This window comes from Carcharodon carcharias, chromosome 12 (assembly GCF_017639515.1).
Source record: "Carcharodon carcharias isolate sCarCar2 chromosome 12, sCarCar2.pri, whole genome shotgun sequence".
Lineage (NCBI taxonomy): Eukaryota > Metazoa > Chordata > Chondrichthyes > Lamniformes > Lamnidae > Carcharodon > Carcharodon carcharias.
The window spans coordinates 110,422,542-110,437,367 of NC_054478.1; the positions used below are offsets into that span (position 1 = coordinate 110,422,542).

Sequence of the window (14,826 nt, forward strand, 5' to 3'; positions counted from 1 at the left end):
GTAATAGTTGAACAAGTGACATCTGGGGGCAAGGTTTCCCTCTCCTGTTCATAATGCAAATTCAAGTGGAGTAGTGCGCATCAAGATCAGCTTTTCCAGTAAATCTTCTTCCACACCAGTTGCTTGCCCTACAACCTCCACTGAAAGTATTGGTTCACACTGGGGTACACTTCCTCAGCTGCAGTTAGCCTCTCCACTCAAGCTGCCAAGTTTCACAAGCCGAGAGAGAGTGTGTTTGGGCAGGTATTCCACCACAGGGGCCATCACAACTGAATGCACATATAATGTACATACACTTTGTGCAGGGCTTTGCTTGGCAATGAAATTGGTTTCTTTCCTCCCTATTACAGGGGTGCCATTATCAATTGTGACATCCACCCTGCAGCCCTGACAGAGATTGTAGAACGAAGCACAGACCAAGCATCAAAAGCTTCATGGTGAAACAAAAGTGATTGGGAAAGACTTAACAACATGCACAGATCCAAGGACGTCAGAAAGTGATTAGGAACTGGGGCCACAAAGTGCATTTTCCTGCAAATTGGAAGTCTTCATTCATAGAGCACTTTTAAGCACCAAGTTGGGATCACAATAAGCTATTAGCACAGCTTATTGTATTCTTACCTGTGCTCTGGTGGATACTGGGACTCACTCAGGGTCTGCGACATCTGAAGTGGGGGCTGGGGAGGTCGAGGTACTGCGAAGGTTTGTTGTTGCTGCTGCTGCGGTTGTGGAACTGACACAGGAGCTGAAGCCTGCACTGGAGATGATATAGGGCCGTGGGCTGAAGCTGGCACTGCTGGAGGGGGAAGGTGAGAAAGAGGGGAATTCTGATGGACTGGAGACACCGGGGTGGCTGGTGGAGTTAATGGCTTGAACCCTGCGGGGGGTTTCCTATCATAGGCACTGCAAATAGAAAGAGCACAAAGATTAGATAGTTTGCTGGTGTTTCACATAGCACATCTTTCACTTAGCATTTTAGGTTAGCATTGGTGAGTAAAGGTGTAAATACAACACACTGTGCCGTAACTGTTACAATTAACAGCTCTTTATGTAAAACTATGTGCCCCAAGGCGATTTTTGCATCACCTTTAATGGTGGCCCATAAACTACAAAGTCCATTGAAAAGGATCACAGCGGTTTCTCTACCAGGCCACATTTTTCTTACCACCTCTCCATGACTCATGATCTTCATTAAAGAAAAACCTTAACTTGTGAGCCAAAGTGTGGGATTGTGAAGGGCATCACACTTGAAGCTACTTCAGGCTTTATCAGGTCCACTTTCCAACAGGGAGTGGAGTGATATATCTCTGCCCTAACCCAGAGTCACTGAAGAAAATTATAGGATCCTCATAGCACATGTGGCTAAAAAATCAACAACTGACGCAAACCAAGGATTAAATCCAAAACCTACCTGGTTCTTAAAACAGCTCAGTACATTACCGACCTATTGGAGTCCCATAGCAAGCTCTTGAACTTTTAACCAGTACCACCACCTGCATTATTTTTCCTTGCAGGATATGCCTTTCAAAACACATGGTTCCTTCAAAAATTGGTCTATGTACAAAAATAAATTAGGCTGGACTAATTTATGTAATTTAGTATGTATAGTAATTGGCCAGCATCTTTCTGCAATGTTTTTCTTACCATGCTAAAATTCACTCTCCAGTTGATCTTACATCCAAGCAGATCTGTAATCACTACACTGTATGGAACACTAGGTTACTCCCGTCAGCACATACGATCTAGGAGCAGGGGTAGGCCATTCAGCCCTTTGAGCCTGCTCCGGCACTCAATAAAGTCGTGGCTGATCTGGTTGTGGCCTTAACTCCATGTTCCATCTACCCCAACAACCTTTGAAACTGCAAGCCTGGGGGTGCAATCATGTGCTAAAGAGCATGTGACTATCAGAACAAATGTAAAGACCATAAGAAATAAAGTTGTATCCATATGTGCACCAGGATAGATGATAGGGATGTTCACTTGATTGCTGAATATTTGCCTCAAAATCAGAATGTTTCAGCAGGTTTGAGCAAGAATTGTGTGCCATAAGTACGATTTCATCAGTTGCTAATAGATGTGTTCTTACAGTGATGACACCAAGACAAACTTGGAGGGGAAAAATGGTGCTGGGAGGGGAGGGCAGGGCAGACCAGAGTTACAGCACAACCAAGGGCACTTAGTGTGTTAAGTCATAGGATGAGGAGCAGAGAGGGTAGTAAAGACTCAGAGTCGACTAAAGGAGAAAATAAAAGTGAGGTAACTTTAACAGAAGACAACTTGTATTTATATAACACATCATTGATGTCCTCAATGTCCTAAAGCAATTCACAACCAATGAAATGACAGTTGTTGTGGCAGCAACAAAAAAAAAAGGAAACACATAAAAGGAGTTGAGGATTGCCCAAGTCTAAAAATAACTCATTGCGTACCTATAACTGTAGAGGCAGTTTTCTCCATAGCTAGAACTGAGACTCTGCTTGTGACGACAGGCCACATCCGTATTAGGGCTGTGAGATTCTCGCTTGATCTTTGCCGGAGGAGGTCCATGAAATACCACTGAAATAAAATAAGTTCACATCGTAACTCTAGCTGCAGAAACTGACAGATGCGACACCAAGATAGACAATGATGAATACGCACTAACTAGAGCGTGACTGGACGTTAAAAGACATCCATAATTGTCCAGTTGAAAGGAATCAGGTGGTGGTGGTGCAGGCTGTAAACAGAACCATGTTATTTATGTGCAATAAATGTTATTGTGGGATTTTTGCAAGAGAAGGGAAAGAAATGCAGAAAAAAAATAATGGAACCTTAAATCTCTCACATTTATTTAACTTGGGTCTGCAATGGTCAGATTTCTTCCAATTTATAACCTTCCACAATAGCAGATTATGAATTAAGTACACAACCTTAAATATCAGTATAAATACATATTCTCAATTAACATTGCCATATTTTGCTTTTATTTCAGATACATTAAATGACTCTCCACAAAATTCAGTGGATAGCCAATATGAATTCTCTTATTGTAGTGAATCAGTATTACTAGACAAGGCTGAGCTAGCTGTTGTGCTCCAAAGCTCAAAGTTTACTGTGAAGAAACATTTTCACAGGGAGAGTGAATGGTTTACAGATGGAGGCTGTTCAAAAAGGCCAGACATTGACCCTTACACCTTGTGGGAAAAGTTAATGATCTTTCCAAGTTTGAATTTCACTCCCCACGGAGAGATTTCAACCCTTCCCAGGGAATGTGAGTTTTTTTTTTTAAATCACCTGTAATGCCAGGATTACCACTCAAGTCTTTAAAGACCAGGTCATACAACTTATTTCATTACCAAATGCATAAGAAAATTTAATAATGCCCAAGATTAAAAATGTAGGCATTAAAACGTGTGGTTAATATGCTTTATGTTTCCTGAAGGTGGAATTGTAACCACTGTATTCAGCAGAGACCCATGTGACATAAAGGCATTTTCTGATATATACACATATACATATACAGATACACATATATAAAAACTATATTTCTCTCCATACTGTTAAAAATCCTATCATCTTGCAAAGTTATCACTCAGCAGTGAAAAGAATTATTCCCATAGCTTTACACAATGGCTCAATATCCCCAAATTGAGAACAGTGCACAGCTGAAACTCACCAGAATGGGCTATCAGTGGTTACACATTTTATACACAAGTGATACTCAAACAGATGCAAAATGGAAGTTGGTATTTTCACCATTACATTTAATGGGATTCTGTGGGTTTAAAAAATGAATTTCATCACAATGATTAAATTAAAGAACTGCAGCCTGGGACCAGCCCAGCACCATCTGCATAATCATTTGAATAGATGGAAGGAAATAAATCTAATATTATTGGACATCAGCTTCCGTGTTACCTTTGGCAACATGGTATTTGAAGATGCCGATCTGCAAGAGGCTAAGGCTATCTTTAAAATTTTTTGGCACAAAATAAAAACAGCCAAAACTTACCAAGGACAGCCACCAAACTCCAGAGCATACCAACATTGGCTGAATTGTGGGGCAAATCAGTCCTAAACTCTAATCAAGCTGAGGATCACCCGAGTTGGACCCAGAGAACAAACTACATTATAGGTGACGGCCTTGGGCTAATTGCTTCCATCCATCTTTTCTAAGCAGATGATGCAACAGTTCACTAAGGGATGACTTCCCCACAGACGAATAAGCCGATAAGCTTCACAAACACAGCTGGTGGCTGACTGCAGGAATTCAACTGTGCAAATAAAATCTACTTACAATTATCAGAGGGAAAATGATAATCCTCCTTGTAATTATATACAACTGTGGCTGATAAAATATAAAATTCTTTTCAAGTCTGCAAGTTGAGGAAAATGACAACATGCGTTTTTAACAAACTCGACTCAGCATATGGCGGAACTGAAACCACATTTGCTTTAAGTTACCCCTATGTCTAAGCATTTTACCATTCAAAAACAATTTTCTGCAAGTGAGCAGAATACAGGTAATGAGATGAATAAGTAGAATCATTGGGTTATTTAACGTACTCGGTGTGTCCTGTAAAGACTGAGCTACTGTTGTATTTTCTCAAGTGCTTTATGCTTTGCTGTCTTTTAGTCATTGTGGTAACTTGTGTCAACTTTGGACCTTTATTTTGCAGTCAATGTGGGTAGAATGTGACATTTATAATACAATATGTCATTAGGCGACAGCACATTTCACTACCACAGACATCAGCAAAGAAAAGCCAAAAGATTACTTACCAACTATTGTGCTCTGTATTTTTCTAACACCTGCTAAGGCATCACACTTCAGAAATTTAAAGATCACTAGCTTACACTTCACAAGCCAGGTTTTCATGCCCAGTCCAATACTTGCGATTAATTAACACTGCCTGAGATGAGGGGCAAACATAGCATTAATGGGTTCTTAGCTAACAACTGAAACATTCAAATTCACTAGTCCCAAACCACAATCAAGTCATGAAAGTCTAAACTTCTACATTTTATGCCATAAATATAACGGGGCTAGCCATTTAGCAAATTATATCAGCTTGCATTTGCAACCCTTTCAATGTAGCTAAACATCACAGGGAACTTCATGAGGGTAACCTGACAAAACAATTGAAATCAAGATAAAGGATGAGGCAATAGGACAGTAACTAGACACTTAGTGAAAGAGGTAGGTTTTAAGGGTGGTGCAGGGGATAAGCTCAAAGGAGGAGAGACAGAGAGGGAGAGATGATGTGGTTCAGAGGGAATCCAGAGTTTGGGCATTTACAGCTAAAGACATAGTAACCAATGATGGTGTTAAGGATAGGGGCAGATGGACAGCCGGTCAGAATGAGAGTTCATGAAAGGATGGAGGAGATTACAGAGATAAAGGAGGGGGCGAGGCCATGGTGGGTTTTGAACACAAGGATGAGAAGTTTTAAAATGGAGGCATTTGAGGACTGGGGGGCATTTTAGTTTGGCAATCACAGGGATGATGAGTGGGTGGGGCTTGGTGCAAGTTAGGATAAAGTTTTTGCTAAGGTTTTCAGTTTATGGGATATTGGAAGACATGAGATTGGTTAGGAGAGTATTGAAAGGAGTCCATAAGTTTAAAAAAAGCATGGGTGAGAGTTTCATTGGCATACAGGCTGAGGCAGGGGCAGAGACCATGCAATGTTACAGAGATGGAACCAGAGGCTCAACAGCAAGTCAGAGTAGAGCCCTTATTCCATTCGTAATAGATCAATTTCAAATCACAAAAAATTTGCATTTAATTCTGCATTCAATTGTGTCTCTCTGCTTATTTCCATGCAAACAGTATTATTAAAATCAGCATAACTTCTGAATTGCCTATAATAGAGGCCAGCTCAGAACCAAAACTCCCTGCAGTTTCTGGGTGAATATATGGTCTAAAGGGGACTTACCGAGCATATATTCTCTTTTTGAAACCAGTGCACCCATAAGCAATTGCATAACTGAAATTCTCACTGTATAACCAGAGATTCTATTGATTTCTGAAACTAAGGTGCTCTTAGGCAAGCGTGATCAATAAAACATGGACTTATTTTATTCACCAAAATCCTACTTTTACACCACATGAAGCATGGAGGTTTGTGAAGACCCGATCTTGTGAAATTTCATTTTTCACCAGTGCCATCTCTGCCCACCATAATACACATATACGCTTATGTTCTACTGTCTTACAAAGCAATAGGTGGAGTAAAGGGCTCTTCAGGAGGTTACAAGTATTATGTGGAAAATGAGCTAAAGTGACAAAAATAATCTTCAAAAGGCAAATTATTATGAAAGTTGAAAATCTCCATTCTCTAGTTGAGAAAAAAAATTCTTACTTTAGAATGCTTAACGCACCATGAAGATACTACCAGTACGTGACTTCTGAGTTGCAAAGCATGAAAAATTAACTTAATAGTTTTAACTTAAATGGTATATTTCCAAGGTTAATAAACATCTTATTACTATCAATCATTTCCTTACTATTCCTCATATAGTTTTCACATATAACATACAATTGCTCTGTTGAGGAAGTGCCAGAGTCACAAGCAGAACACACTAATCATATGACTTGATTTAAAAGAAAAATTATATCTCCCCCAACCTATTCTGTGCCTCCAGTCATATCAATTCATCAATAAAGAAGCACTGAATCAGGCAGCGATGGCTATCACCCAAGCCACAACAATGCTTTATCTGAAAGCTACAAGCTGAGTGGAATTTTTCCTCCTCCTGCTTAAATATTGGCACAGTTCCAAAGACAAAAACCTTAACTCTTCACCTACATAATGATTAGCACAAACAACAAGTGGCCATACACACACCAGTACAAACATTTAAGATTCAAGGCAGCTCTAGAGGGTGTAAGTGCATTAAGTCAGTCTTTTTTGTGCATTGTTTAAACTGTTGTGGCTACTAAATTCTTCAGAAAGAATTGAGATTCATTAAACAAAATACCCCTCCTGTACCAACATAAAGCATGGTCATCCATCACACAGACCAAAATATCTCCTCAGTACCACCATTCATGTATTATTCACTCCTGGACTCATGCACTGCAGCCCATTTACCAGTACAAGCCTACTGCACCATGCACATGAGGATTGCAGAAAGATAAATAGGTTTCTATGAGCAATGAGAACATGCTGGGCATTAATTCCTGGAGCACTGTGCCAGCTCCCGCCATCATAAATGGAGCTGGTATGCCACCATCATAAAATCCTACAAGCTAATAATGTAGGTCTAGCTCCGCTGAATTTGAAACAAAAACAAAAACAGAATTATCTGGAAAAACTCAGCAGGTCTGGCAGCATCGGTGGAGAAGAAAACAGTTGACGTTGAGTCCTCATGACCCTTCGACAGCTGAATTTGAACCTGGCACAGTTATACCAAAAGATCACTGAAGTCACATTCACACTGCAAAAGATGTTCCAAGTGAATCCCACAGCTCCCAAGGGATTGGAGGACTGTAATGGCAAAGAGCAGTCTGACCTGCCTCAGACACTGCAACAAGGCACAACTACAGAAAACTGACTTAATTCATAACTATGTTGTTTTTAGCTAACAACTTCAGTGCTATCTGTTAAGTTACATGCTGCACAGAGATATTTGGATACTATCCAAAGAAATATATTTTAGCAATGATGATTTCATAGAACAGAATTCAGCCTAGCTCAGGATGTAGCTTTCTCCTGCATTCTTTCAATATAACGCTTTCTGGTAAACTTCTGCAAAACTTATTACCGTACCTAATATAAAGAAAAATCAAGGTTTTTAAAGAACCTCTCGCTCTCTAAGCCATTGAACAGCAGCTTCCAGAGTGCTCATCACCTAGACTGATCAAAATGCTCTGTTTACAATGCAAATACAAGGCTTCCCTTCCTATCAGAATCATTAATTGAGGTTGGCTTCCTATGCTTCATTAAAACTAATTAAACTGGAGTGCCATATGATGAATCAAAGCCAGGCTTTCCAGGCTACCAGCTCTGGTTTAAATCGATGATCATCTGACTTCCACGTACTCCACAAACAACGGCAAAGAAATTTTGAGAGGGTTGGGGAAGGAGAGGATAAAAAAAATACCTTATTCCACAGACTCCATTCCATACAAAATAAGCTTCAGCTTAATTTATGAAGAGAACATTGGTGTTTTAACTAAGAAAGACAGCTTTGTTACTTCGGTAAAATTTGCTTCAACAGCAAAATATTTTGGAAGAATGCCATTTTATTTCTAGTAGTATTATCCATTGTTTGACAGTACTTGGAGAGACTTAGAGTGGCAATATTACTTTCTTGCTTAAAATAGGTTTTAGAAGGAAAAGGAAGAAGTGAATAGTCAAGATACATCATCTCACCTAGGAGTAGTGTTGTGTGTGTGTGTGTGTGTGTGTGTGTGTGTGTGTGTGTGTGTGTGTGTGTGTGTGTGTGTGTGTGTGGGGGGGGGGGGGGGGGGGGGGGGTGGCTCAGTGGGGTAGAAAATGATAAGACGTTTGCATCCCTGTTATTTTCAACAACAGTGCATAGATGTGCATATCTTCTATCATTACTTGACTTGACAAATTAAAAATAGACTGAAAGAACAAATGTTCTCTGTGAAAGTCACTATTTATAAGCAAATAGGGCTATTATTACACTGTACAGTGTTCCTGGATTTTCTGCAAAAGGAACTTTGTTACCTACATCAGTTTTGGTATCTGCCTTTGGACAAGAAGTACAATGACCATATTGGCCAGCACCACTGCACTCCGCCACTTTTTATTCCCTGACAGAGCAGTCAGACTATCTGTTCCCAATTCTTCCCTTGTGGCTTTGCAACATGCTATTAGGAATTATACAGAAGTCATGGGCAATGCCTAACAGCACAGCCAAGATCCGAAATTCTTACAGGGGTCAAATGCACACTAGTGTCATACCCACAACTCCACACTACAATGCAGTTCCAATAAACAGCATGTTCACTAAGTCAGCTTGTCAGGTTCTCCAAGCAGTTGCAATGTTACACAAGGATCAAGGCTCCCGAGTAAAGCAGGTTCACCTGCAGTAATTCCTCCATCAGTGACACAAGTTTACATTTAAAGGTGAGAAAAGCACATGTTCTGGACTTAAATCATCACATTGGTTTATTTTAATCCAAAATATTAAAAGTGGGATCCACTTAGTTAAATGGTATACTTAGACTGTTGTTAATTATGACAAGACAAAGTCAACAAGAAAACGCCACAGTACCATTGCAAAAACATTCTGCTTGGACAGCGTTTGCAGTCTGTAAGCACAATTAAGCAAAGATAGAAAGAAAGCCCAATATTACTGCATAAAGCAGTAACTGTACTTGTCACATTACAACAGTGACTAAACTTCACTAAGTACTTCATTGGCTGTAAAGTTGGGATATCCTAAGGTCATGAAATGCACTAGTTAAATAGAAGTGTCTCTTTTATCTTTACATTTACTACTGTAACTGTTGCATTGTGGTAAATGGCACCACAATAAAAAGGAAACAAAACATACATAGGCAGCTATCCAAAGCCAGGGACAATCAGAATGACTAATATCTAAAGCTGCCAGACTGTCAAGTTTCAGCAAAGATTCTTGATCATCCAGAGTCATAAGATAATCAAATGTTACAGAACTATCCTCTTAGAGGAATGTTCAGGGTCTCCAGGGTTTAGATAAAATGAAGGTAGAGCAAGTTGACATTTGTGGTCAGTTCATGTCACTAAGCCGACACAGAGTTAAACACCAAGCACTCATGGGGCCATTATAAATATGAACAGGTGGCTTTGTGCCAACCCTTCCTCTCAGCACCCAAAATGTCAGGCTGGTCACATGACTGTTACAGGAGTCTACAATTTCCTAAGTAGCCAAAAATGACAAGATGAAAGGAAAACAAACCTCATCCTCATTTTCCACTGAATCTATTTACACAAAAACTTAAGTCATTGAAAGAGTTCATAGGAACTGGATCATGGATCCCAGCTAAATCTACAGTCACTTTCTGACAGTGTTCGCCAACTGCGATCTAAAGAGAAGACATTTAAATGTTCATAAACTGGTATTTGTCAGGTTAGCAAGACAGGAAGAGAAAGTAAAATGTTGGTCATCTTATGAAACACAACAGCTAAAATATTAGAGATATTCTTGAAGGTGATATTCTCCTCCGCAATCAAAAAGTCTATCTTTAACATATACACCAAAAACATATCCCCTTCCGGGACTCAAATTTTGATTATCATGTTGGCGCAAAGATTCATCTTGTTCTTCACTACTTTAAATCTACACCCAGGGCCCACCTGGCAATAGTTTAAACTGTAATTCCCACCTAGTAGGTCAGGAATTCACTGACCTGCTCCCTCCTACCCATGTACAGCTACTGAAACCATTGCTCCATTAAATATTGCCCGTCTACCAGGTGAAGACTTGCAAATAAAGACCCAAGCAGTTTGGGATGTGGGCACCACTGGCTAGACCAGCATTTATTGCCCATCACCAATTGTCCTTGTTCAGAGGGCATCTGGAGTCACATGTAGGCCAGACCAGTTAAGTACAGCAGATTTCCTTCCCTAAAGTGACATGAGTGAGCCAGGTGGGTTTTTATGATAATTGGCAAGAGTTTTGTCAAATTCAAATTTCACCATCTGCCATTTGAACCTGGGTCCCCAGAGCATTACCCTGGTCTCTGAGATACCAGTCCAGTGACAATACCACTGTCAACGCCTCCCCTAAATTTTTCCTGCAGATTAATATATTCACAAGGTTTTAGTGAAAAACATTAAAAGGGATCAAATCAGAAATAAAAACTTTTAGAAAGCTTCAATGACCTGTAAATTATCATTTGAGCAAAAGATTCTAAACGTGCAGTGTAAAATGGATCGAGATTATCTCCAACTCTTCAAATAACGTGCATCTCAGTAGAATCCTCAACAAAACAGAGAGAGAGAGAACTGGTGTTTATAATATTCCAATAAAAAACTAAAAATAATTTAGTCACTGATGTTAAGGTAAGACAGTCTCATAGTGTAATTTCAAGCGCACTATATTCTTTCCAGGCCTGGATCAGGTACCATTACATCTTCGCCGAATATTCAAAACGGATTAACACTCGCGAAATCCATTAACAGAGACCCCGTAAAAAAAAAAGTCAAATCTTAAATTTAGGACACTTCTAGGCAGCAAGGAAAAGGTTACTCCAGCACAGTATTTGCACGAAGATAGTCACCACATGAAACGAAATCAGCAACCGCTCCCCTACCACCCCCGTAAAAAATACTCACAGTTAACCGACTGGAAATCTGGTACAAACTGCTCATCTTCTTCGGGAACTTGGGCTGTGGAAGAAAAAAAAAGGAAATAATTTCTAATAATTTTAAAGGTGTCGGCCACTTTTACATGCGCACTTTTTATCTCTGCTACCAAATATAAATATGCAATCATAGTTAAGGCTTCATAGCTTAAAGATGATTTTTTAAAAAAACCACACGCTTCACTTACCCTCTGCAAGCCACGTTTCTTGCAACAAGCTCAAATCTTGAAACAATTCTGGAAAAGTGAAATAGATCGGAAGTATGAACAAGACAAAGTCATTACAATACGGAGTATTGATTCCGAAAAGTAACGATTGAACCCACACCTAGATATTCAACCGCAGCCATTTACCTTCCGAATCGTGAGCAAGGTCGGTCTCCACAAATTTCCTTTTTCTATCGTTCAGTTGTCGGCCGCGAAGTTCATCCACGCGTGTTTTCTGCGAAAACCAAATAAACACGAGGAGAATTGAGTAAGAACTAACGAACAACAAAAACCTCCATCCAAAACACAGGTGGGTGCAACTTTCTTAACACGTAAGAATGACTTCTAAAATGTAACATTTTTCTTCAAACAAAAAAAGGAAAGTGAATATTTGTTTTGCTTACCGGTACATTGTGCACCATAAAAGGAACTTGCTGATCGTAAAATCCGTCCATTTTGTAGCTGGTCCTTTCTTAAAAGTCCTGCTACAAACCATTAACATGGACTCGCAGAGCGCGGATGAGGTGTTTTTCTCTCGGCTTATTTTGTTTCCCTTTCCTCTGCAGCTCCTCCTGAGAGAGACCAGAGAAAATTATGAATGGGAGAGGCTGACTGGCTGGCGACAGGTAGGAACGTAACGGGATCCGAGCGCCCCATTCACAAAAACACAGCTGAGCCCCGTCGCCCATCGCCTCCCACACAGCAAACAAGCAGCTCGCTTCTTCTAGCGGCCTTTAAACTCAAGGCAACCACCCTATGCTCACCTCAGTGAAAAAAAAAGCCCTGCACAAAATCACATCGACGGGCGGTACTTCATTTCTCCCGACAGCATAGACGTGTTGGAGAAAATGGCGAACATTTGCAACACAAACTCTCATTAGCATCTATGTTTAGCTTTTAGATGCAACATTTTAACACCCCCCTCTTTAATAAAAAATAAACTTTATTCAAAGCAACCTGCACCTTCAGATTTCACTTCTGCTTACCTGTGAAATGGTTTGTATTGCGTTTACAAAATAATTTTTAAAAAAATACACTTTCTAACAATTAAAGAAACACCACGCACTTGGACTCCCGAATCGCCGCTCTGAAAAAAGTTGAATGGGTTTTTTTGCTCAGTTGAAGTGAACGCGACTTATTTTCCCCAGAGGCAACTCGGGCTCGCGCACCTCACCGGCGCTGCGATTGGTCAATGGACCTGTCAATCATAGTGCGAGCCGTTCCATTAGTCAGTGTAGAAACAGTAAGCGAGCCAATTGGCTAACGGCATTAGGGAATTAATGAATTGGATTGGTCAAGGCCCGGATTGTGCTCCAGCACCATGCTCGACACATACACACACAAAAGGCCGATGTCGACCAATCAGAAAGTCGGGCGTGCCCTTGATTGATAACTGGCCTTGATGACGGGGGTTTCATTCACGAAAATCTGGTCAGGGCTGAGTAACTGCGCCATTGAAGGACGAGAGATCACAATAGAGCTGATCCCGTGCAAGGTCACAAACAGCATTTTAAACACACAACCCTAATCTAAAGGATTGCCAAAACCTGATCAGCTGCACTGTGGAATTTAACCAACTCATCTCCTACTTTCTTAAGCAGGAAGGGGTCGGTTTAAAATGCGCAGCTGGGAACTCAGCGGCCTCAAGAAATATTCACTGCAGTTTGCGTTGCTAACATGTCAGCACCAATAAATCGATCCTTTAAAAGTGAAAGTAAACAGATGAACATAAATGAAATGCTTATTTATTATAAATGAAATGCTAATGTTTTCTGCCTTTGGTTAGTCACCAAAGACAGACGAAAACGGCCTATTTGATTTTTTTTCAACATTAGGATGTGGTATGTATTTTTTCGAACTACCGATTTAACAGTTACATTTCCGTTATTTACTGTAAAGATCTACGCTTAATGCATTTACATCACAGACAAGTCGTTTGGAAGTATTTCGATACCCTCGCCACAAACTTTGCATGTACGAGCTATATTTTCAGGAGCTAGCAAGGAAGGATTTTTATTTCTGGTGGATCAGACAACCTCGGGCTCTCTCCAGCCGCACACTTGTAGCTGATGTGAAGAGGGAATAATGGCAAAATCTCAGCGAGTGGAGGAAAGCGGGTTCTCAAATCCTTCATTAATTCCCACACTAAAAAAACCTTTTCCTTATTTCTACTCTCGCCTCCCTTCCCATTGTGCTGTGTTCCCTTGTGGAGCGATCGTCAACAAGAAAAACAGACACCTACAACCCTAATTTGTCAACTCTCCGTTTGTATCTCTGTATCGCAGGCCTCTTAGTAAAATTACATCGATATCAATACAGTTCAGTGCCAAATTAGTGCTATAATCCCTCTGTAAACCGGTTTTATGGCTCCTGTACAGCTGGACCTTCCAAACATGGAGGTTTGATTGTGGATTGACGCTGTCTCGATTCCACTGTAACAGCTGGAGCCTATACAGTGTAAACAAAAGAAAAAACAAAAAAAAACCCTTGTAACGGCCGGAGACCTGAAACAAAAACAGAAAATACTGGGAACAAATTGCAGAACAGCCCGCATTGCCTTTTCAGGTACGGGCTCTTCATTAATTCTCGTGTCAACTTGTCTCACTGATGTTGAGAGAACTGCTGAGTGTTTCCAGCTTTTTCTGTTTTTGTTTGACGCCCATACAGTTCTTAAATGTAGGGGAGAAAGAACTTGGAGCGATACGGAGGGGTTACCAACGCAGCTTTTTAAAGAAAGTATATAGGAATGTGATAGCCAATTTCACACATGCAAGTCGCACTTACAGAAATGAAATAATGACTAGATAATCTGTTATGGCAATATTGGTGAAGGGATAAATGTTGGCCAAGACACCAGAGAAAACTCATTGCACTGGAAACGCTCAGAAGGTCTCCTTTCTTCAAACAGCCTCTATCAATGGGCAATCTCTGGTGTTTTTGACCATTGTTTCTTGCAGATGGTCAGGTGGAAGTGGGATGTTAATATTACCTGTAGATGGTTTATGAGCCTTATTTAGCCTTGCTCAGTGAGGACATTGGTTGCGGCCTGGTGGAAGTGGTGGCAGATTGTTGACTCCAGCAGCAGTCTCTGTTGCCATTTTCTCCCTCATCCTTTAGAAGATCTTGGCACCATTTTCGATAGTGGATTGCTATTGTGGTCGTGATCGCTCAGCTGTTTCCCATGTGTGTGTGTGTGTTAATGGAGCAGTCCTTCGGGAGGATTTGATATTGGCTTTGAAACATGTCTTTTGGCTCCTATGTGAACAGACTCCAGCTCTGAGCAGAGCACCTGTTTCGGCAATTTTGAATTGATTTTTC

At 40.4% G+C, this 14,826-nt stretch overlaps 1 protein-coding gene across 2 annotated transcripts in view; it reads right to left on the bottom strand.

Annotated features, from left to right (window-relative positions):
- LOC121285261 (ETS translocation variant 5-like) overlaps positions 1 to 12,620 on the bottom strand; it is a 30,211-nt gene extending 17,591 nt beyond the window's left edge. Inside the window, exons 1-7 of one of the 2 annotated variants that reach the window (XM_041201650.1) lie at positions 12,495 to 12,620; positions 11,913 to 12,080; positions 11,656 to 11,743; positions 11,491 to 11,538; positions 11,274 to 11,327; positions 2,430 to 2,556; positions 622 to 903 (exon numbers count right to left, since the gene is read on the bottom strand). In XM_041201650.1, the coding sequence (XP_041057584.1) occupies positions 622 to 903; positions 2,430 to 2,556; positions 11,274 to 11,327; positions 11,491 to 11,538; positions 11,656 to 11,743; positions 11,913 to 11,963 (650 nt within the window). In that variant the 5' untranslated portion in view covers positions 11,964 to 12,080; positions 12,495 to 12,620. Of the gene's footprint in view, positions 1 to 621; positions 904 to 2,429; positions 2,557 to 11,273; positions 11,328 to 11,490; positions 11,539 to 11,629; positions 11,744 to 11,912; positions 12,081 to 12,494 lie in introns of those variants that run through there. The other variant, XM_041201651.1, reaches the window with a different exon arrangement.
- Between the last annotated feature and the right edge of the window lie 2,206 nt (positions 12,621 to 14,826).